Here is a 23,594-nt window from a genome sequence, read left to right as displayed (position 1 = left end):
TTTTATGCAGTGTGTCCCAGACGAGCATAAGCTTTCAAAGCTCAAGAAAGGCTGGGCTTTATGATCACGCATATGAATGGATGGGATATAAATAATGGATTTGAATTTTCAAAAATTTTTTGATAATGTCCTTACTGAAGAATAATTTTACTGGAAGGAAAGCAGGCATTCTGTCCATCATATTCGAAAAATCCTGGCAGTCAGGTGAAGTTCCCGATGACTGGAAGAAGGGTAATATAACCCCCATTTTCAAGAAGGGGAAGGTGGAAGACCCAGGGAACTACAGACCAGTTAGTCTCACCTCTGTGCCTGGCAAAATCTTGGAACAGTTTCTCCTGGAAAACATGCTAAGGCACATGAAAAACAATGAGGTGGTTGGTGACAGCCAACATGGCTTCACTAAGGGGAAATCCTGCCTGACCAATTTGGTGGCCTTCTATGATGGAGCCATGGAACTGATGGACAGCGGCAGAGCAGTTGATGTCATCTACCTGGACTTGTGCAAAGCGTTCGACACTGTCCCGCATGACATCCTTGTCTCTAAATTGGAGAGACATCGATTTGATAGATGGACCACTCAGTGGTTAAAAAACTGGCTCGATGGCCGCACGCAAAGAGTTGTGGTAAATGGCTCGATGTCCAGTTGGAAACCTGTAACGAGTGGTGTCCCTCAGGGATCGGTGTTGGGACCGGTCCTGTTCAACATCTTTGTCAGCGACATGGACAGTGGGATTGAGTGCGCCCTCAACAAGTTTGCCAACGACACCAAGCTGTGTGGTTCAGTTGATACGCTGGAGGGAAGGGATGCCATCCAGAGGGACCTTGATACGCTTGTGAGGTGGGCCAATGCCAACCTTATGAAGTTTAACCAAGCCAAGTGTAAGGTCCTACACCTGGGTCGGGGCAATCCCAGGCACTGCTACAGGTTGGGCAGAGAAGAGATTCAGAGCAGCCCTGCAGAGAAGGACTTGGGGGTGTTGGTTGACGAGAAGCTTAACATGAGCCGGCAGTGTGCACTTGCAGCCCAGAAAGCCAACCGTATCCTGGGCTGCATCAAAAGAAGCGTGACTAGCAGGTCAAAGGAGGTGATCCTGCCCCTCTACTCTGCTCTTGTGAGACCTCACTTGGAGTACTGCGTACAGTTCTGGTGTCCTCAACATAAAAAGGACACGGAGCTGTTGGAGAAAGTCCAGAGGAGGGCCACGAGGATGATAAGAGGGCTGGAGCACCTCCCATATGAAGACAGGCTGAGAGAGTTGGGGCTGCTCAGCCTGGAGAAGAGAAGGCTGCATGGAGACCTCATAGCAGCCTTCCAGTATCTGAAGGGGGTCTACAAGGATGCTGGGGAGGGACTCTTCCTTAGGGACTGTAGTGGTAGGACAAGGGGTAATGGGTTCAAACTTAAACAGGGGAAGTTTAGGTTAGATATAAGGAAGAAGTTCTTTATAGTGAGGGTGGTGAAGCACTGGAATGGGTTGCCCAGGGAGGTTGTGGATGCTCCATCCCTGGCGGTGTTCAAGGCCAGGTTGGACAGAGCCTTGGACCACGTGGTTTAAGGCAAGGTGTCCCTGCCCATGGCAGGGGGGTTGGAACTAGATGATCTTAAGGTCCTTTCCAACCCTAGCTATTCTATGATTCTATGATTCTATGATCTACTGAGATTCGAAGAGCTGAATGGCTCAAACATGACTGAATTACCTTAATTTAATAGGTGTTCACACATATTTTGGCCTATGGTAACTTCTTGTGTGTGCTCTTTGCCTGTGGTGAATGCAATACAATGAAACTTAGTTTACCAACAAAACTAAACGAAAACTAAATTATACTGCCTTGAATTTGATATGAATCAAGAGGTACATATATACTTACTGCATATCAGCTGTGACATGGGAAGTTTGTAAGCTGTAAAAATTTTACTGTGTGTCTGACCCCTAAACAAAAATAAAACAAAGCAGCAGGAGTATATGATTCTGTCTCAAAAAGTAATAGTGAGTGCCACAAGAAGCTATGCTAGCCTAAACACGTGTAAGGTCTGAAAGTGAACAATATGCAAAATTGACACATGATCAAGAAATGAATCAGATCTTCAGAAAGTGTAAATTAAGATCTCTTTCTTGGATTGGCTGAGTGACACTTAGTAAAATCTGTTCTAGAATAGTTTTGAAAGGTTTTTTTTAAATATTAGGAAAATTCTATAAAGCTAGAGGACTAGGAAATAGAAGAGCTGTCAGGTTACACAGAAATGATTAGGAGTGTACTTTGTAAGGACAAATTATAATACTCTTACATCTTCAGGAAATTTCAATTTAATTGAAACCACTCAAGGGAAAAGAAAAAAAAAAACGCTCCACCAAAATTGTAATTGGGGACAGCTGAAGTAAAGCATACACGGACGTTATTAGGCTGTGTTAATAAAAGGAATAAAGATAGTACTGAAAGTAAGAAAAGGCTGTAACATAAATGGAAGTCAGTGCTCTGTTTTGCTTACCATTAGTGTTTCAGAGTCTTAAACTTTGGAGATGGAATTTTTTTTCTTTGCCCTCTTCAGCCTGAGTATGCAGAAAAAAACCCCCCCGACTCTTTCAAAGCAGTAACTCACTTTGTCCAAAATTAGGCATCTAGCATTAGGGTATAGAAATTACTCCCTGAGGAGTAATTCCTCTTGCTCATTGACTGTAAGGAGAGCCTGGGTAGACTGGGCTGAACTATCAAGGTCTAACATTTGGATGTGGCCAATGCTATTTAATGTTTTCTTTAATGACCAGGGTGATGGGACAAAGTGCAACTTTAGAATGTTTGAAGGTTATATATATATATGTTGGTTGGTTGTGTTGTATTCAGAGGGAACTGGACAGACTGGAGAAATAGGCATAGAGGAACCTCATCAAGTTAAAGAAAGAGAAATGCGAAGTCCTGCACCTGAGAGGAATAATTCTATGCACAAGGGCAGGCTGAGGATCAGCTGGCTGGAAAACAATTTTGCAGAGAATGACCTAAGGTGGACACGAAGTGGATCCTGAGCCAGCAATGTGCCCTTGTGGCAAAGAAGGCCGAAATCATTGTCAGCTGCATGAAGAAAAGCATTGGCAGCATGTCAAGGGAAGTGATTCCTCCTCTCTCTCAGCCCTGGTGAGACACATCTGGAGTGTTCGGTCCAGTGCTGGACTGCTGAGTACAAGAGACACATGAACACACTGCAGTGAGCCCTGCGAATAGCCACAAAGATCGTTAAAGACTTACAAGGAGAGACTGAGAGAGCTAGGGCTGTTTAGCTAGAGAAGAGAAGATTTGGGGTAGAAATATATTTGTGTAGAAACATATAATGCAAGGGTGTAAAGGACATGGAGCCAGGTTCTTCTCAGTGGTGACCAGCAAGAGGACAAGAAGAAACAAGCACACATAGATATATATGAAACTAAATTTTAAAATAAGAAAATGCTTTTTTATTATTAGAATGGTCAAGTACTAGAACAGCTTGCACAGGTAAGTTGTGGAGTCTCAACGTTTGGAGATATTCATAATCTGTTTGGAAATGGGTTTGAGCAGAGGAGTTGGACTAGACAATCTCCAGAGGTCCTTGCCAATCCCCAGTTCTGTGAATGCCCCTTATCAGTTATTCTTCTTGCACGACCTTTCTGAAAATCCACCTCTTAGATCTCCTCATGTAATTACCCTTTAAATCCTGCTTTGTCATTGACAACAGATATGGTGAGTGGAAACAAGGACACTAGGGACTTTTGCAGTTAAGCATGCAAAGGGAGAAAAGTGAATAAATGTCTTCTTGTTTTTTAAAAAAAAAGATAGAACAGGATTCTCGGCTGCCATGATCTGTGCAGATGATACTTTAGTTTCAGTAAATTTACAAAGATTAATGCAAGTAAATTGTGGGAAAACAACCCATGATATTTAAACTCCAGGAAAGAATAAGTGGTATATTAAAGACAGTCGAAGGGCCATGGTGGTGTTCTTTTTGTTTGTCTCAATAGGATTGCTCTTTATAGACTACTTTCTATGGGAAACTTTAGAGCTCTTGCTGTCTAGTATTCAGTTAAATTTTCTTATATTTTTCGTTACTTAAAGAAACTATACTTTCCAGCTAGGTTGGAAAAGACCTCTAAGATCATCAAGTCCAACCATTACTCCAGGACTGCCAAGTCCACCACGAAACCTTATCACTGAGGGCCCCATCCACATGGTTTTTGAACGGTTCCAGGGATGGTGATTCCACCACTTCCCTGGGCAGCCTGTTCCAATGCCTGATCACCCTCTTGGTGAAAAGATTTTTCCTAATATCCTATCTAAACCTCCCCAATGCAGCTTGAGGCTGTTACCTCTTGTCCTATTGCTTGTTACTCGGGAGAAGAGACCGACCCTACCCCACTACAACCTGCTTCCAGGTAGTTGTAGAGAGCGATAAGGTCCCTTCTGAGCCTTCTCTTCTCCAGACTAAACAACTCCAGTTTTCTCAGCCGTTCGTCGTAAGACTTATTTTCCAGACCCTTCAACAGCTTTGTTGCCCTTCTCTGGACCCACTCCAGCACCTCAATGTCGCTCTTGTAGTGAGTGGCTGAGAACTGAACACAGTATTCAAGGTGCGGCCTCACCAGTGCTGAGTACATGGGGATGATCACTTCCCTGGCCCTTCTGGCTATGCTGTTGACACCAACTTATTGACTCCTTCTTAAGCCTTTGTGGTAGGTCAAACTTTACTGTTTTGAGTTTCATATTGCTGATCCGTATACTGCAGAAGAGACTGGAGGTAGGGTTATTCTGTCCAAATTTAGATATCTACAATGTAGATGTCAGCATATGAGCTAGCTGTTAAAAATTCCTTTGCACTCATGGGAGAGAAGTAGAAAGTTTAAACTATGCAGCTATAACAGGTCAGACAAACTGTTTTCTTCATATGCCTACTTCTCTCCGTTGCCTATATAAAAAGAGATTTTACAAGGAAGTTGTGTGAGTATGTCTTCTAGGTTTCTAAAATTAGGTGACACATCACTGAAGGGTTTCTTCTCCAGCTATGCTTATTTCTTGCTAGTAAGTGTCTCAGTTGACTCGAGGAAGGTTCACCATGCCCTTTAGTATAAGTTATGAAGCTGGCATACTACATTTGGGAAGTTTTAGGAGGGAAATAATAAAATGCACTGGATTTCACACCTTGTATTGAAAGACTAAAGAAGGTGAATAGAGTATCAATTACATAATTACCTGTTCGTATATAAACCAAAGATGTCATTCTAGCAAACTTTGTGCCATAAACAGATGTGTAGTTCTCTTCCCTGAGGTGAACTTGAAAAGGCCAAGGGAGTGATCTGTGACCCAGACTGACTGGTGATGGCTGGAGCATTCTCCTTGGCATCTTCTTTTTTTTGCATCCCATCATTCTCCATCCATGTTTATCCTGCATAGCGAAATATTCTTCATGTCACTGTGAAGTACTGAGATAACTCTGCATTGACTGGGTGACTTCAGTGCAATGTACGGTTTCAGTCTGCAAAAGCTCAATTGATCCTGCGTGTTGTCAGAAGCTTTCAGATTTCCACATTTGTGTAGTAGCTTGGTGATGGTGCAGGAGAAGGATGTGGTGGGCAGCCCTGACGAGACATTGAATTAAGATTAATTAAGTAATGAACTCACATTTGATCACCACTGGTCTAAGCCATTGTGGGTCATCTTTGAAATTTATTGCTTTCCTTTCAACCCCCGGCAAACATCCCAGTGGACAAGAAGCCTAGCAGATCGGGTTGTTTCTTTCTTTTGGGTGAGGTAACAGCTCAATAATAATTTGACTCATTATTTGATATGGTTAGGTTTGATTCTTTTATGCCTTCCTGAGAGTAGGCACATCCTGCTTGCAAAAAACCAAGTTTTTCTTGGTTAATGGCACTGTATTGTGCACTTGGCACTTGTGGACTTAATGACAGTGCAGTTTTCTTCACCAGCCTTTAGGCTTCTGTAACATAGTCCGCATATGAGCTAAACAGTCCACACTTTTTTTTTTTTTGAAATAGGGGAAAGAAATGGGCGCTTACAGCAGAACATGTTTTGCTGGAGCTTTTCCAACCTGCCCTTGAAGTGCCTATTTGAAGTAACACAAGGAATCTGCTATGGCACTGAAAGTGTCTACAGTGGACAAATGAATCCACCTTCATAGGTGATTAATTACTTTCTTAAGTCATTAGCTGACCTAAATAAGTAATTATTTTTTTTTTTGTCCTGTATTTCAGCTCTGAAATAATTCCCTGAAGCCCATTCCACTTTAGTAACCATCAACCTATTTTCAAATTTGCAAACACTTCCACAGCTTTTCTGTTTCACCAGTGCTAGTTGAATATTTTTTTATATTGGGGAACTGTATATGCATAACTGAAAGATGCAACCCCCATGCTGTTGGCTATTCTGACTTACTAATTTTAATTACAGTAGCAGATGAAGATAAAACAACAACATAAAGCACCAGTATCTCTAATTTACTAATGAGATTACCGAATTTGGCTACCATTGACGTCGGAAGACAATACGATAATTCAAGCTTCCCTTCTAAATTCTATATTCATATGTTTATTTCTTTGCCATGAATGGAAATGAAAATGCTTTATAAAAATTTCCTGTATTTTTAGAAAAGCTAATTTTACTAGTAAAACATAGCCGATAGTACCTGTTTGTGCCTTTTCTTGGTGACAGGTGGACTCTGCACCCATGTATATCATACATGCTAGGAGCTGCTAAACAATATATACAGATTCTGTTGCAGGTCCACAGTATAAGCTCACAGAACTGGTAGTTGTTGCTGCCTAATAAACACTTGAGTCTCCGTGGATGAAATGAAGGCCTCAGCCCAGTTTTTATGCAGGTTTCCATGACTACCTTGAAGGCAAAAATGAAGTTGATTCTTTTACTTCCTTTGCAAAATGTGAAAGAAAACCAAGGAAATGGTTTTCAGATGTTCATGTTGTCTCTTTAGAAGTTCCTTTGAAACTAGGATAAAACATAAAACATCCACTCTCCACTTTTCAAGCCCAGTTAATGCCAGGTTAAAGTAAAATTGTGTCTTCGAATATTGGGAATATTGTATTCTGAAAGTTACCACCTTCCTGCAGGGTATCCGTCTGTTTAGTCAGTCATCTCCCACTCTCCTATGGTATTTAAATCATATTTCTGATGTATTACAATAGCAGAATCCAAGGATAGAATTCAATCTCCACACCACTCTCTGGCCTTTCTGTACTGGCCTGCACACAGGAGTGCAAACAATCAAAAAATATTTCAAATCCAATGTGTGCTAATGCGTCTGTCTGGTTTTCTGCTGCTTCTGTTAATGGAGTGACTTTGTTTTTCCAACTCCTCACTGCTGAATGTCACCCACAGATGTTTGCTGTCCTCCTCAGCTGAGATCCTATCAGTCCTTCATTATTTGATAAACCATCAGAAATAGAGTTAAGTAATTAAATTCAGTACCAGAGCAGAGCATGAGTGACTGATCGAGTGAGGATGGCAGAAAGCAGATCAGTTTGGAGGGAATTTTATTAATTTATTGTTCTCCATTTAGCCAGGGTCTGGATAGAGAAGACAAAAAATTAGAGAGAGCTTAATTTACCTCTTTCATTTCTTTTTTCTTTTTTCTGAATGCTGATGTCTTTGCAGTACGTCACAGTCAGTATAAAAATTGAGTGTCCCCTGATCGTAAAAATTCTTTTGCATTTGCCTTCATCATTTGTTTATTTACTTTCTGTCTTCAGTCTGTTTTCTCCTTTGTTGCATTTTCTCACATTCCCTCTGTTATTTTAAATGTTTTTCCAATACACTCTTGCTTTATTCTTTCTCTAATTGTTTGTCCCCTCTATCCCTGACTTGTTATTATCTATCTTTATTTTCTTCTCACAAATATTTTCTTATCTATCTAAACTTTTTTCTAGTTGTGAAGATGAAAGTCAGTTGTGTTTATGCTCATGGAAGTGATAGGTGGTGGCATGTAGGAAACCTACATCAGACAAGATTTTAAAAGGGGCCTCAGCATTCAAAGGCTTCATTTACACTTGGAAATGAACGTATGAGAGGCAGTTCTCTGGCTCTGAGACAAACTGGTGTGGCACAGCTCATGCCCATGGGGCTAAACTCTCACACCTTTCTAAGCAGAAATGTTTTACCTAAATTACCGTAGACATTGCCAAAGGACCTCTGGCTGAGCTTATCTTGGAGAAATTAGGTCTGTAGGGTAGAAATACACTGAAGGGGTGTGGTGTACTAACCTTTGCTGGATGCCAGTTGCCCAGCTACTCTGTCAATCTCCTCCTCAACCAGACAGGGGAGAGAAAATTTTCTTGAATGAAAAACTGTTTGATAAATTATGGTTTGGAGTCAGTGGGAATTTTTAAACACTGGGTTATGGCAGGAAGTGCTAGGACAGAGCTAATGTCTGCTATGCAATTCTGTTGGTGTCCTAACCACCTGTCTAGCTCCTTGGCAGAGATCAAGTAATGGAAGTCAAATATTCATGACACTGTCGTCTATGTAAGTCAGTCCTGTCTTACAGTTGAATCTTCAGCCTTACAATACAATTCATTCCTTTGCAACTCTATTGCTAAGTTCTCAAAAAGACATCAGATTATTAACAACTCTGGTCACGGATTTTGTTATGTGGACAAGTGGTCTCTGTGAGTAAATCGTCATGTCATGCAGTCACCTATAAAGCCCCCAGACAGCTGTTCTTTTGAGATATTACTGAAAATCATGAAGGGCAAGTCATGACTTCAGAAATGAAGCAGAGAGGTTCTTTTTCTGGTTCAAAATAATCCATCCATCCTACCTTTTGCTTTGGATACAATTTACGTCTTTGCAGCTACAGAACCTGTTTCAGTAGTTTCCATGATACAAGTAACTGATCACAAAGCATGTCCTTTGGCTTTAAATTAAGTATCCAAGACCACCTGTTGATAGCTGCAATCCACACAAGTATGGTTACAAGTATGGTTGATCTCTAACATGTACAACTGTTGTTCTCTAATATGTTCAAGTGTTGGGTTCTCTGTTCACTGTCCATTCCTTTTTTGTTCTCTTAATGTTTATTTATACGAATTTTCCTCTTTCACTGTAGAGATCTGAGCCTTGACCTGAAGACCTTAGCCAAAAATTCTGCAGAAAGCCTGTGCTTCAGCCCGAATAGTAGTGTTAACAAGCAAAACTTGACTGAAGTTCAAAATTAAGAGAGAAGATGGCCTTCAATTGGAAGATCTGCTTCTTCACCCTGATACTGCTTCCCATGGTAAGGAAAAACATTTTTATTTACATTGTACTTATATAAATACATGTTCTCAAGACCAGAACTTGCTAAGAGTGAAGGATCTGTTACTGACACTGATTAATCCTCCTTTGTGGATGCAATAGAACTGTGATCACTGCTCATCATATAGAAGGGCAAGTCAGTTCCCTGAGGGGATTTGTTCACTATTTGTATCTGAGATTAAATAGAAAATAAAATAAAACAATAATTGAAAAAAAAAAAATTGTGGGGCTCTTGCTTCAAATTCATTGGCTTAGGTTTTGTTGGGGTTTTTTTTCCCCAGGCAGGTGGGGTAAAATTAGAGATTTGTATCAGCTCAGTGAAACATAAGCCTCAAGATATTTTAGCCAGTGCTTTTGAATGCCTCCATTTTCAGAGGACCAATTTTAATAAACTGTACAAGTGAGCCTCTAAATATACAAGCACTCAAACTCTTCTATCACTTTTCCGAAGATTGTCAGCTCTTCATGAAGATTACAGGGTTTTATTTTCATCATAAGCCTTTACTTATTAAGTAACATGCTCTCCCATTAATCACTCAGTCTTAACACATCTGGAGATTGTAACTCTACACCTGCCTGTTGTCCCCCTGAGTGTTGTGGCTCTAGCCTTGTGTAACAGCCATAAAACCATTGAAGAAAGCATGCTTTTTCACTTTGTAACTGTGAGAAGCAATATACAACCCCTATAATAAACTCATCTCGCATTTCAACTCAGTTCTTTGCTAGACCATTGGTCACAACTGTGCTTTTCATCACTTCTCAAGAGGCATTGCACAAAGGGATACTGTGAAAAATAGCACTATTATTTAAATCCTCTACCTCATTCTCATTAATAGCTTGCTATAATTTCCATGCAAATGCTTTACAATTGCTTAATATACAGATTTCTCATGTTACTGCACTTTAATAGCTAGGTATTTTAAAGCATTCTTCACATTTATTTTGTTTTTACTTTTAATTAAGAACTATTTAATATGGCAGTGACATGACCAGAGTACCTTTCAGCAGTTTTTACGTAGTTTCTTGCTTATGTATGTTGGTTGTGTGATCTTTTACAATGCATAGCAGTCAGCATACAGGGCTCAGCTTTATTTTGGCACACAAAAATACACATTCTTTCTTTTTGGTTGTATTTAGAGACCACTTTAATTAACTGTGTATCTGTTTAATTATTCAGCTAAATTCCTTAGTATAGGATTGAAACTGGTAGTATACTTCTGTTTATCCAAATAATACAGTCCCTTACGATAAAAATTATCTGGTCTTTAATATAAATTATCTGGTCTTTAAACTTCTTTCTAGTGCACAACTCTTCTGACTATTGCCTAGTTTTCCTGGTCAGCTATCAGGTATTAGTTATTAGCAAAGTGAGTTTGTTTAATTTTTATAGTGTATCTCTGAAATATATTTACACTAAACTTCCTCTAAGCTAATGTGGAGGCGAAAAAGCCCCATATTTAATCTGTTTTGGATGCTTACGTTAGTATGAGATTCCTATAAAAGGAGGTTAGCTCAAATTCAGATGCTGTTTTTTGGACGTATATTGAATTACATAAACACACCTTGTAGCTTCTGGTTTGAGACCCAGAAATGACAACTGTCGGTCTCTTAGGAACTCCCATCTTACAGCTAAGCCTAAGACAGCCTCAGTGTTTCCTCATCTGTAAGTGTTCGTGAGATGCATCCTATACCCGGTGAAACTGGAAAGCAGATCGGTAGACCTGCTGAATTCCTGGGTATGCACCATAATATTCAGACTGGAAATAAAATTTATTAAATGGTCATATGAATGAAAACGCAAAAGACTTTTTTTTTTTAATGATCAGTGATCTTGAACGTTTCAAGATTTTTGGTGTTCAGCTTGAGACAGACAAAAGGTGTCTTCTTATTTAGAGGTAAACAATTTTTAATTAAGGGAAATAAATGTGACTGAATGTATCTCTTGAGCTTTCAGATGGATGACCTTCCGGGCAAATGTGGAAGGACAGCAAGTTTCCAGTTCCTAGCATTTCAGGACATAACTGTGATCGCTGAGCTGGATAATTAGTGATCAGCTCCAGCTTTTGGAAAGAACAGCTCTCTAATGAAATACTGTGAAGCAAACCAGGGCTAATAAGGACAAATATGCTTTTGTATATGCTGTTTCTGCAATGTTTATGATCTTGTTTGAAAGTGCCAGGTTTTATTATAATCTCTTGCAGGAATCCAGGTACTAAAGTTAATGATTTTACACAAATGAACTTGTATATTTGCATGCACACTTTGATCAGTGAAGAGATTTATGCCTTTGACAGAAATTGTATTGTAATTTGTGTATACTATTTATTCCTTATTACATCCCTAAGTTTCTTTTCACAGACCAGAGTTCAGGAATGAGATAATGTGATTTATGGTTCTTTCCTTGCTGGGACTCTTTTTGTAATGCTTCTGGTAACACATTTTCTCTCCACTGGGACACACACTTTCTCTTTAAACCACCTCTAATGTGCTGTGCTGATGTCCTCAAATTGGTAATTTTCTGTCACACAGATTTTCAGGTTTTCTACCAAGGGAGTGGTAAATTATTTATTATTAATTATTATTAATTATTATTATTTATTATTATTTATTATTATTTATTATTAGATTATTTATTATTATTTAAAAAATATAGAGTAAATTTGAATGTCATCCTATCCTCCAAAAAGTTCCTGAAAAAACCATAAATCTTCTTTTACATTGCTTTCCTCTAAACACATCTGGTACTGTTCAAGAAATCTATTACTCTCAAGGTGAGCTCCTGTTCTCAGCAGTTGGGATCAATCCTCATTTTGTGGCCCATGTCTCCATCCCTCATAGTCAGTGTGGCTGCATTAGCTCCTGAACCTGTACACCTGCTTGGATGTGTAGTTTTTGGCTTCACTGGTAGAATGAACCACGTTCCATTTTACACACAGAAAACCAAAAAGTGCCCAGGCTAATGTCTGCACTCATAAACAGATCAAGAAAAAGCAAAAAGAGGACAAAGTGTTTTAATGGAAAATTCTAGGTGTCTTCAACTACAGACAGACCAGAGAACAAGAAAATAAGATGCTGAGATATATTTAGAAATTGGCACATTAAGCCAGTTCTAATTGTCAGGGACTAGGGTGGTTAGATTTTTCATGTGTTTAACAGGATATTCTGTATTTGCCTATCGCAAAGGTATTCTACCTTCTTATTAATCACTTGGAACTGAAGGCAATATCTAGAAGCATGATACCTGAAATGCATTTTAGAGGGTTTCTTGAGCTTTATTTTTAACCCATTTTAAATGCTTTCCTATCTTTAAATGCCTATGTTGCTATTTTAGCTGTTCTTAGACCATTTTTTGTTAACTAGCCTATTTCTTTTCAGTCACTTTCATTCTTTGTTTTGTCTGAACATCTCCTCTCTTCATTGGAACATTAATTTTCTTCATTCTACCTATTTTTTGCTTCTAAATTCACTTTCACTGCCATTTTGTTTGATTTTTCATTCCATTCACCTGTGGTAGCAGTGGGCTTGGGTTTTTTTATTGGAAGTATCAACAAAAATGATCATAAATTATTAAGGAGATAGGATCCTAAACCATCATTCCTTTGTCTGGCTCCAAATATATTTGAGAAACAATGGAATTCATGACTCACAAAGTTGGCTTAGTATATGAACTGAATTTTAAATGTAACTGCAATGCAGGTGTTCTAAGTGACTGTAATAATTCAATCAGATGTATTACTTCAGCTAATATTTGGAATTTCTTGTGGCATTTTTAATATTGCTAAGATTAAATGTTTCCAATTATAAGATATTCTTCATAGCATTTCATTAGCTGGCAAACATGTTCATTGACTTCCTTAAAAAAACAAAACAAAGCAAAAAGAAATTAAAAAGAAAGGCGTGATTGATACCTCTTGCATACCAACATTGAAGTACAATCACCATATGAGGGTCAGATGGGCAAATACAGATTTGGATGCACAAACAGCATCTCACATATCAGAGAATGAAACCTTGATCTGATTATGTTTAATCAATTCATGAAGAGGTGAAGACAGAAACTAGATCTGTTTGCTAGACCCTGTTTACTGAAGGGGATAAATTTTTTCCAAGTTTTTAAGGGTGTGTATAGTCTACAGAATAGACACCTGTCTGTATCCTCCATTATTCATCTGTAGCACAGTCACTTCCAGCTTGCCAGGCTATGTTCAAATAGGATCATTTATATTTCAGTGTCTGTCATTTTTTAAAGAAGAGAGACAGTGTATTCAGACACACTATTCTACTAGTTTCTTTCCAGCCCGGCTATGTTTGTTATAGCATCCATTTTCTGCTGCAGCCTGAATGTGACTTTCCTCAGGCACGAATTTAAGATGGTTGTGTTGGTCCCTGCTCTTTAATCGAACTATTTTTTTCCATGCAGGACTTAATGAGACAGCTTTTAATTAGTTTATGTGCCTTACGATTTATAACATCTCATAGTGCTATTCAAGTTCTCTGTAGGATTGCTACTGTCTTTAACATAATGCACAGTTACATGGGATTTCCCTATTACTTACGTAATGCAAATGCAAATATGTACAAATATAGGTAGGGAACTGCTGGGAATGTTCTCCAGAGGAGAAAAAACTCAGCTAGCCAAGACATTACTGCTGCTATAGATTTTCCTTTTTAATATAAGGAGATGGTGCTGGGGGCAATCAGCAGAACATAACAGCCTCAGAAAAGCCTATGCCTTTTTTAAAGAAGAAAAAAAAGTCTGAGGATGTATAATGGTAAGAGAAGGTTCAAAATTTCTGGTATGGTGTATCACAAAAAACATCCGAGAAAATCAGTGTTGAAAAATAACGACAGTGCCCTTGATAACAACCAACTTCAAGCACCTTTCCAAGCACCTATCAGAGACACAAAAATTAAAATCCTGGTTTCCAGATGGTCCTTAGCCTGTCAGCTAGGTGGGACAGGTGCTTACAGAGAATGACAGAGTGATGGAAATCTCAGGATATGTCCTCCTGAGTTAGATACCTGTAAGTCCCTGGGTTGTTGGGTTTTTTTTGAGAAGGCCTAGCATGTTGGTACTTCTGTCTAAGATGTCTGAAGCTGGTAGGAGACCTTGATGTTGTGTTGGTACTCTGTCTAGTACACTGGCACTTGTAATCTCACACTGGGCACATCAGATGTCAGTTACAGTTATTGCAGAAGCTGAAAAAAGACGTGCTTGTTTTAAATGGTTTTTAAGGTTACTAAATTTATTTCCACAAAACATAAATGACAACAAAAAAAAGAAAATCTAGAAATACACATATTCTAGCAATGTGTGGCTCGCAACATTATGCACAAACACGTATGTAAATGCAGCATTCCTTATTTAGGCAGGCAAGATGTTTAGGTCTTAGAAATACATGGCAGCAGGTTACAAAGCAGTAAATGGTTGCCCTACATTAATGTGTTCACTCTTTTGCCCTCTGGTAGTACTAATAGTTTCTGTGACAGGCAAATAATATGATGACAACACTGATTTAGGAACGTTAATATGATTCTTTTCCCTGCTGATTTTGTATTCATGAGCTTGGAGGAGCGTTGGATGAGCAGTCAAATAACAAATTGGAAAATAAAAAAAGATTTCTTAGAAAAGGATCCTGTGGAAAAAGAAGAAGTCAGAATCAGTGATTTTTCATGTTGCTCAGCTATTAATATCCAGCACCTGAAGGGATAATATCCAAGTTGCTAGCAAGTGTGCTGCTGGCCTGTTCTTCCTCTGGTTTGCTGAGTCAGCAGCCTAAGAAAATTTACTGTGGAGTCAGCTTGAAGAAATAGTTGTGATGCCAAACCAAAGCTACATTAAAAGAAAGGGGAAAATGGAAGCAAAAGAGAAGGAAGAGAGGAACAGAATATGAAAAAACCCCCATTTTCATCGCTGCACTGTTAGGGATTTGGGCTTCTCCTCCTGCCCCTCTCATGGCTTGTAATAGTTTCTTCTCAATCTGTGAAATAAACTCTGCTGCTTCTCAGAGTGAATGTATGTCCTACAGCAAGAATTGGGACTTTCCTAGGGATCAAGCAGCGATGCTGTAAGCCTGCCTTGGGGAGCACAACGGATCAGTGCTTGCCCCAGGGTTTTACACCACAGGGCGTCCAGATGAACTGTCCAGAGGTTACCCATGCAACAGCCATAGGATTAGGAAGTAGGTGCAAGAGAGCATTCAGTGCTTAAGGCTGCTTCCAGGGCTTCTTTTTCAAAGCAATAGAGATATGGCTATTTAATAAAAATCTATGAGGCCCATAAAAAACCACTGCCAACCATAAAGTCTAAGTGTTGCTGTCACTGTAGTCCCCAAGGGCATGGAACCCAACTCAACAAATTCTCCTTTGTTTCTCCGGGCAAGGGGTGAATATCTCACTCCAGGCTAGCTTGTGCTCAGGCTCCTGAAGAGAAAATTGGGTTTGTTTCTCTCGCCCCCCTCCCCCACCTTTTTTTTCCCCATGTGGAAATCACTTGGAAGTGAGCATTTTGGAGATATGGGTCACCTTGAAATACAGTAATGTCTGTGATTTATTTATTCCATGCCATATAATGCTAGTTTTGCCCAAAACAGAGAACATCACCTTCCTAATAAATGGGACCTGCCTCTGTACTTCCCTGTGCATGTTAGAGCTGAGTCGTGTACCTAAATGATGTCAAGAAATGTACTTAGGGCAATATTTAACCACCTAAATGCTGAATGTCTAGATTAAGATGTTTACCTATGTTAATATATACCAATTATTCTGTGGCAAGGGACAGAAACATCTAGGTATTGGTGTAACCCATCCTAAGCCCTCTTAGTGCTCTCCCTATGGCAGGGTCATAAAAATTATCTTAGTCTATACTTTTGTTTCTTTTATTTTTAGAAACCTCAGCTTTATTGAGCAGTGTGTTACACTTTATGAATGTTATGTAGTTGGTGAATAGATGACAGTAAGTCACTGTTGTCCAACTGTCTGGCATTATTAACATCTTGGGACTCACCGTCATGGGGTGGTTTGTATGGTTATCACAGATGCTGGTTACTACCTTTCCTGGAATACATTTTTAAAATGGATTATTGAATGTGTGTTCTTGGATGAGTGAGAAGAGATGCCAATGGATTATTGTGTCTGTAGTAAAGAAAAATAAAAAACGCATACCATTAAATACTTCAGGATTTCTTAAAAAATATGAAAGAAGATCCATTTTAGAGAGAACAGGAAAAATATTTTCCCCACATAATAACATTTAAAAATATATTGTAATACTTAGCCAGAATTATTCTCTCTAGTAAAGTTTAAAAAATTTAATCTTAATTTCAAGTTTTTTCTCTTTTTTGTACAAAATAAAGCTTCTAAATAAGTATTCAAATATTGTCTTCAAACAAGACACAATATGGAAAGGGAGCACATCATAACTTTCCTTCCCCTTTTTAAAAAGGAAAAATGACAGCTTTTTTTTTTTTTCTTCCTTTTTTTTCTATCAGTACGGTTTAGACTGTAAACTTCATTGGCATGTTGTTTCCTGAGGCAAAACAGGCTCAATGAATGTGTTTCAGCCAGATTTCCTTTGTGTCAATTGGTAGGTTTAATGGTTTCCCAACCTTTGTATGTGGTCAGTGGCTGCACTCACTGTTCCAAAACACTTTATGTATTTTCACTTATGCTGAAAAATTCTGTTAAGGATTGCAAAGCAATAAAGTTTATACTGTTCCTGAACTTCTCAATAACACATTTATGCAATGTCCTTTCCTGTCAAATGTTGCTAAATAGGCTTCATTTGGAGTGTAAAATTCTTATTAATTTTCTAAGAGCTTTAGACAGAAAAAGAAAACACTTTAGCTTCTGTGTACTCTTTTCAAATGCTTTCTGTGCCACAGTCTCTCTCTGACTCAGCATCTGTGGCCGAAGTGTGTTATTCAGGGGTTATTTAGGCTTAATACAGGCTGTTGATTTGGTTGTTTGAAGATTTCTGAGACAGTTTGTCAATAATTTGAACTACTGGTATTTGCAGATTTGGGAACGGAAAGCACAGAGATTTTTTTTTTATTATGTATTTTTTTTATTTTTCATTTATTATTCTTACCTGATAGCCACATCTAAACATGTTACATATTTTGGCATAAAACTCTTTGGACCTTTATTTTGACTTTCTTGTTTGCAAAGGGCTTGCCAGATAACTGATAATACAAAATGCATATTGGATAAGGTTAGAAATATGCTAAAGCTCAAGGGTATAAATTTGTGTTTATTTCTTCACAAATATTAAAATGTTCTTTTTTCTTGCTGCCCTCTGGCTGAGCTGGGGTTAGTTGTTATATCTCTATTAGCCAGTTTTATGATAATTTGCTCCATTACTTAAAAACATAAGAAAATACATGACACGTTTGCATTGCAATAAAAATTAAATTCTCATTCTAAGAGTGACTAGAGACTCACTCTAGACTAAGCTAGTCCATTTTAGTACCACTTCCAGCAACGTAGATGTGCAAAATCTAAACATTTTTGGCCATTGTGTATTGTCAGTTATGTCTGAACTAATGCAGAAACACAAGGTGAACAAACTGTCTGCTAATTTAAAATAACTATTGAATCTCTCTGCATATTTTCAGCCTAAAAGCTTTGACATCAAAAGCGATGATGTTATTATTCATCCTGTAGCCGTAGGCATTCCCTTACACACTCCGTTTGCAGAACATCTGTGAGAGAGTCAGGAATTTTGTAAAGGCAGGCAATGTCAGTGGGAATAGGCTATAAAATGTTGAAGGGTCTTTGTTGCCCTAAGGAAAGCTGACTCATGTGATCCCATCTACATACATGTATTTATTTTTCTATTCCTCCAGGTCATCTATCTGTCTGTCTGTCTGTCTGTCTGTCTATCTATCTATCTATCTACCTACCTACCTACCTGTCTACCTGCCTATCTATTTATCCCTAAGTATTGAATGCTATGGGTGGTTTCAACTAAATTCGATGGAACGATCACATTCTCAGACAAATTAATTTTCTACCAGTTTCATACGAATGTTTAGGCAAAGACAGATTTTGTTAATTCCCTACAGAAAAATGAACTTCAACATAAGCTCAAGCCTTATTAGACAGCAGATTATCTAAACAGGAGCTCATCTAGGAGACACTACTCCATGCGATCAATGGCTAAAGCCTTGTGCTACTGCTCACAAAACTCATCCACTTGAATTTATCAATTTATTAATTTATTTTTGAATCTAACAGCTAATTCAGGTATCTGAAATATCAGGATCACTGGCAACTAGAACAGTAACCTAAGGCATGACAGCTTGAAGATCAAATCTCATTGCTCTAGGTTAGTGCTTCATTTGAGCAATGCTGCAGCTTCTTGTTTCTGTTCTCTCTGTATCAAACAAGACCAGCTACACTGCCCTGTCTCTAAAAGGTGTGGAAAAGATAAAACCACTTAATGCTAAGGTATACTCAAGTATTAGAATGATGGTGCCAATGGCAGGTGTATGAGATATGAGAAGTTTGGTTAATCTGAGCACTGCATTATGGAGAAATTTGTGCTAGTGAGCTGCCTGGCAATCTGTCCAGTGTGAAGGAGCTCTGGGAGACACTTGGCTTTCAGACATTCTGAGATTTGTATCTTCAGCTAACCTGAAAAAAAAAAATAAAATTTCCATCTATTTTGCTGCTCAAATCATAAACAAAATCATCTGTCATATCCTAGTGATACACAACATTATTCCATCAATACTGAACTGGTGATCAAGCACCCTATTTTCCTGACTTTCACATCTCTTTGTACGTGACCTGGTATTTAACTTATACTCACCCATAAAATCCATGTACATGGATAGTACCTGTTACAGTAGCGGGGGGTGGGGAGGATACCCCTGGATGCTCTGAAAAAGCACAGATGGGGAGTGCCAGGGCACAGAATGATTACAGATGGAAGGGACCTTAAAATCATCCCGTTCCAACCCCCTGCCACAGACAGGGACACCTTCCACTAGACCAGGTTGCTCAAAACACCATGCAGTGCCTCCTGATTTTTTAACACTAGTGTGAAGTCCCACATTAATCTTCATCTGATGAATGCCTTCATGTTTGCAATGACATTCCGTCTCCACTTCAAGGAGCTTATGTGTTCTATTTATCCAACTGTTTACTAGCTGCATTTTAATCTTTTAGGGATTTTTCTGTGAATTTAGGGAGTCGACCAGGACCAGGAATGATAAGGTTTATTTTGCTTGAGTTTTCACAGTGTAACCTATTGGTCACAACATTAGTTCTGCAGATATTTAATTATGGGACACAAAGATGGAAATTCTACTTCTTTTCTCTTTCGTTTCCATGGATCTTTCCTCTATCTCTGTTAATGAAATCCAAAATAACACCCTGTGGATAAGAATTAATATTTGAGGGGCATGTCATCTTGTACTGAGGTCAGCTCCCACTGCACGGCACTGCTTATGAAGGGAGGCTTTTGGATGTTGAGCAATATGAAGTGGCAATATTCCAGCTTTGTTCATGGCTTTGGGAAAAAAACCGAACACCAAACAACTGCAGAACATGGCAGAAGCCATTGTAAGATAAGACCATTAAACCTGTGGAAGAATAAAATCCCATTTAATGTAATGTAACAAAAAACAAATGGAAAGTGATAGGGAATGGAAATGTATGAATAACATTAGTCTAGAGAAAATTCTGCTTTCAGTAATGATTGTTTGCATTTTGGGACAGGAGTTTTTATTCCTGTTCGGGTTTGGGTTTTTTCCTCATATGTGAACACGTGAAATATATATATATCTGTTGTCAAAAGTGTAACGTAGAAATTCCAAACATAGTAATGCTGAGGATCAAATAAATGATATTAATGTATATTGGTGTCACCCAGAATAACCCATGAGGAATAACATAAAATAGGTTTCACCAACTTTGTTTTCAAATCTTTGTTTACCTTAGGCATGACAGCAGTTTGCTGTCATGGCAGAGGAATCTCTTCTTTTTCTCACTCTAAAGTATGTATTAGACATACAGTATTTACATGTGTTTTAATGTTTTCTTCTGATAACAGAAAAACCAGACCAGTCTGAAACAGCTGCCCCTATTTCTGACTTTTTCTGTGTAAAATGAAACCACCTTATTTCTATTAACTTCAAACTGAAACAAATTTAAAGATTACTGCAATTCAATGTAACCATTTCAAGGGCTTCAGAGCTATATTTCTTTTTTTTTTTTTTTTTGTTATACTACAATTCAGAAATTGGTGGAGAGGAGGAAATGCTTTGCATGTCTTTATTCCATTGCCCATATACATGGCTGTAGGATGGGCGATAAGGGTCTGAACTTCTGGAGAAGTAAAAACAGTATACATGGCAGAAATTAGTTTTCTAGTTTTCTTTTTGTGACTGGAAATATACTAGCAGAAGATAAATTAACTTCTGGATGTGAGTAGGAAGCTGGAAATGAAGCTGTTAAGGTTAAAAACTGAGAAATTGTGGCAACTTAAGGTCCTGGGCAGGCATTAATGTGGGAAAATTCATCTGAACCTGAGCAAAAACCTTTTCTGAGGCTTTTGGCTTACTGAGAACAACAGTCAAGGAAAAGACCCAAGCAAGAGCTCATGACTATCATGCAAAGCAAGGCACGTTTTCTGAGGCTGCGTGGCATGTATTGCGTGGCTTTCACCACCCAACATTGTTAACTATAGAGGCAAAATTTAGTTTCTGCCTCTATGTATGCTGAGATGCATACTGTGCCAAAACACATAAGGACCTGTGGGAATCTAGGATGGCTAAAGATTTCAGAAGCAGGTATCAGTGAACTTGTGAGGTGGTCATTAGCACAGATGAAATAGGATCCAGCATTTTCAAGCCCAAATACAAAACATTAGGCCCTCTTAGTCAATATATAACGACCTTATTAAACATGGCATGCACAAATACTGCAGCAGAACCCTTACATCTTTCTCCAGGATGCCAATTTATTGATACTTCCACCCATCTAGCAAACTAAATTTGGGAAGAGAGACTTGAATGTATGGGCCAGCACTTTCTTTAGTGTAGAGTAGTAACCATGTATGTTTGGACTTTAAAGACCTTTCTTTCTTTTTCTTTTTTTATGACACTGAAAAATTGACTCTTGTTTAAATATGCAAAAGTCCTAAATGTCTGCACATTGCAGTCAGCTGCAAAACAGCACAGCTGAAGCATCTATTACCCTCGGACAGATCCCCTGTGCCACCAAGCTCTACATCAAGAATGCCTTTGTACTTACCAACCCAGGTGACTGGCTTAACACTTTAGATGCCCGCTGAGAACAACAGGAGATGTATCATGAGGATAATAAAATGCATCCTGAATCTGTCCTTATTCAGAGAGATGTCCCTTATCTGAGCACATTTCTGTATAGCAGTAGAGCAGAAAATTCTGGAGCAGAATCTGGGTCATGACAAGACTCTGAAAGTGAGACCTGTGGCTTATCTGTCAGGGTCTGAAATGCATCCAAGTCCTGGTTTATTTGGAATTAAGTCACCCTCTAAGGAGGCGATCTGTTCTTAGAAGAAGACCATCTCTATCACTGCATGTTGTCCCTCCTTAAATCAAATCATACCCTGCAGTGTTGTAGAAGTGAAATAGGAATTTGAGATAGGGTATGCAATCTGGCACTGTGTTTTGATGTTTTGTTTTCTAGTAATTTTGCAGTTATTTTGTAACACATCTTATTTCTGAATTTCTTGAAACCTCCTTGAGATTCAGCTCATGAAGTATAGTGTAGTCACTGGTAGGATTTTCTAAGAATACCTCATGAACAGTGCATATGTGAGAAATTCATTGCAGCATTCTATGTTTTATGTGTTTTATGTTGCTAGCAGAGCAGTGAGCAGAGCAGGGACTGGGTCCCACCTATGTCCTGTCTGCATGATTGTCTCATGGGCAGTCTCTGTGCAGTTTATTTATCCTCAAGCCACATGAAGCATTTGGATAAGGAATCTTGCAGGGATAGGTATCTCACTTTTTGCAGGAGGTGGCAGCATTCTTACAGCATGGTTCATAAGAACTTGAGTTAGAGTTTATAAAGGCAGAATATTCTTGATACAGCAACTAGTAAATAATAATATTAGCACATACAATGTTAAGAAAGAAAAAAAAAGAAGAGAAAACTTTGGGAAGGAGAAAGAGGGAGATATATGTCTAACACACTTGCAGCTAGAACTGATGTTAGATACATTGCTCAATGCCCAAACCTCTTGCACAGTGTGTTACCTATCCAAAACATCATCTCAACTTTTGGGGGTCCTATCCTATGAGCAATGTGAAAAAAAAAACAGACAGAAGGGTTATGCAGAGTTTTTTTCTAACAGGAAAGATATTCTGGGGTGTATAAAGGCTGTAGCTGGCCCACCATTAGTACGTAACATTGCTGCATATTCCGCCCAGTGTGTGATGTAGACTGGAGATTTCATCACACCTTGCTGGTTCCTATCTCTGTCTCTCCTTTCCTACAGCTGCTGCTCTCAACTCCTTAGGAAATGTATTTAGTTAGGTTGGTAGGTCTGCATTTTTTATAATGTGCAAACACAAAATCCCACTACATGTCACACCTCGTTTAAGATGTTCTAGAGTTCAGCTCTTGTGATTTAAGAAAGGAATTGGGTGTGATTGTGTTTCCGTACCTCTCAAAATCCTGTGAAAAAGTCAATTATTGCTGTCTGCCTGTTGTGGTTTTACTGTGGCTAATACATGGGTCCCTACTGATAGTGAGGTTGGGTATGTGCGTTTCTTTTGTATATGAAAGCAATAAGTTTTAATTTGTTCTTTGAAATATAAGGAATGGAGATTGAGCTCCAAAATCATACTCCATCACCTGGTCACTGCATATTTTTGAATTGGGGCACATTTGAACTGCATTCAAACCACAAGGCATGGTCCTAGTTCAGAGCTGTATTTTCTCAGGTTCTGAAAATATAGGTATTAGGGTTAAAGACAAAGGCCAAATCTCCTATTGTAAGTTATTATTTGTCAATATACATTAGTTGAGAAGTTGATTCCTTTAATGAGACAAATACTATACAACACGTAATGCGGCTTCTTAACATTTAGTGATATATAGTGCCTCTTTAAACAGATATAATTTCAAAGCTTATAAATGCCCAAGACAGAAATGTTGCATGTGGCTAAGTTACTATGAATCACAAAAGTACAAAATACCGTCTGCTGCATCAGTGGAGGGAATTGTGCTGGTGGAGCTGATAACCCCTTTGGTGATGATTTGCCTACCCAGAATTTAGCTATTCACTGTCATGATATAACTGCATATTCCCA

General features: G+C 38.6%; 1 protein-coding gene across 7 annotated transcripts in view; it reads left to right on the top strand.

The window, feature by feature from the left end:
- The window catches only part of ADCYAP1R1 (ADCYAP receptor type I), a 144,080-nt gene that overhangs the window by 22,492 nt on the left and 97,994 nt on the right, over positions 1–23,594 (top strand). For all 7 annotated transcript variants that reach the window (XM_030487384.1, XM_030487398.1, XM_030487376.1 and 4 more), the window contains one exon: positions 9,098–9,265. In XM_030487384.1, coding sequence (XP_030343244.1) covers positions 9,215–9,265 — 51 coding nt within the window. In that variant the 5' untranslated portion in view covers positions 9,098–9,214. The remainder of the gene's footprint in view (positions 1–9,097; positions 9,266–23,594) is intronic.

The sequence above is a fragment of the Strigops habroptila genome, chromosome 1, assembly GCF_004027225.2.
Source record: "Strigops habroptila isolate Jane chromosome 1, bStrHab1.2.pri, whole genome shotgun sequence".
Taxonomy (NCBI): domain Eukaryota; kingdom Metazoa; phylum Chordata; class Aves; order Psittaciformes; family Psittacidae; genus Strigops; species Strigops habroptila.
The sequence above is the reverse complement of the archived record's forward strand: the minus strand, read 5'-3'. Positions and strand labels throughout refer to the sequence as shown.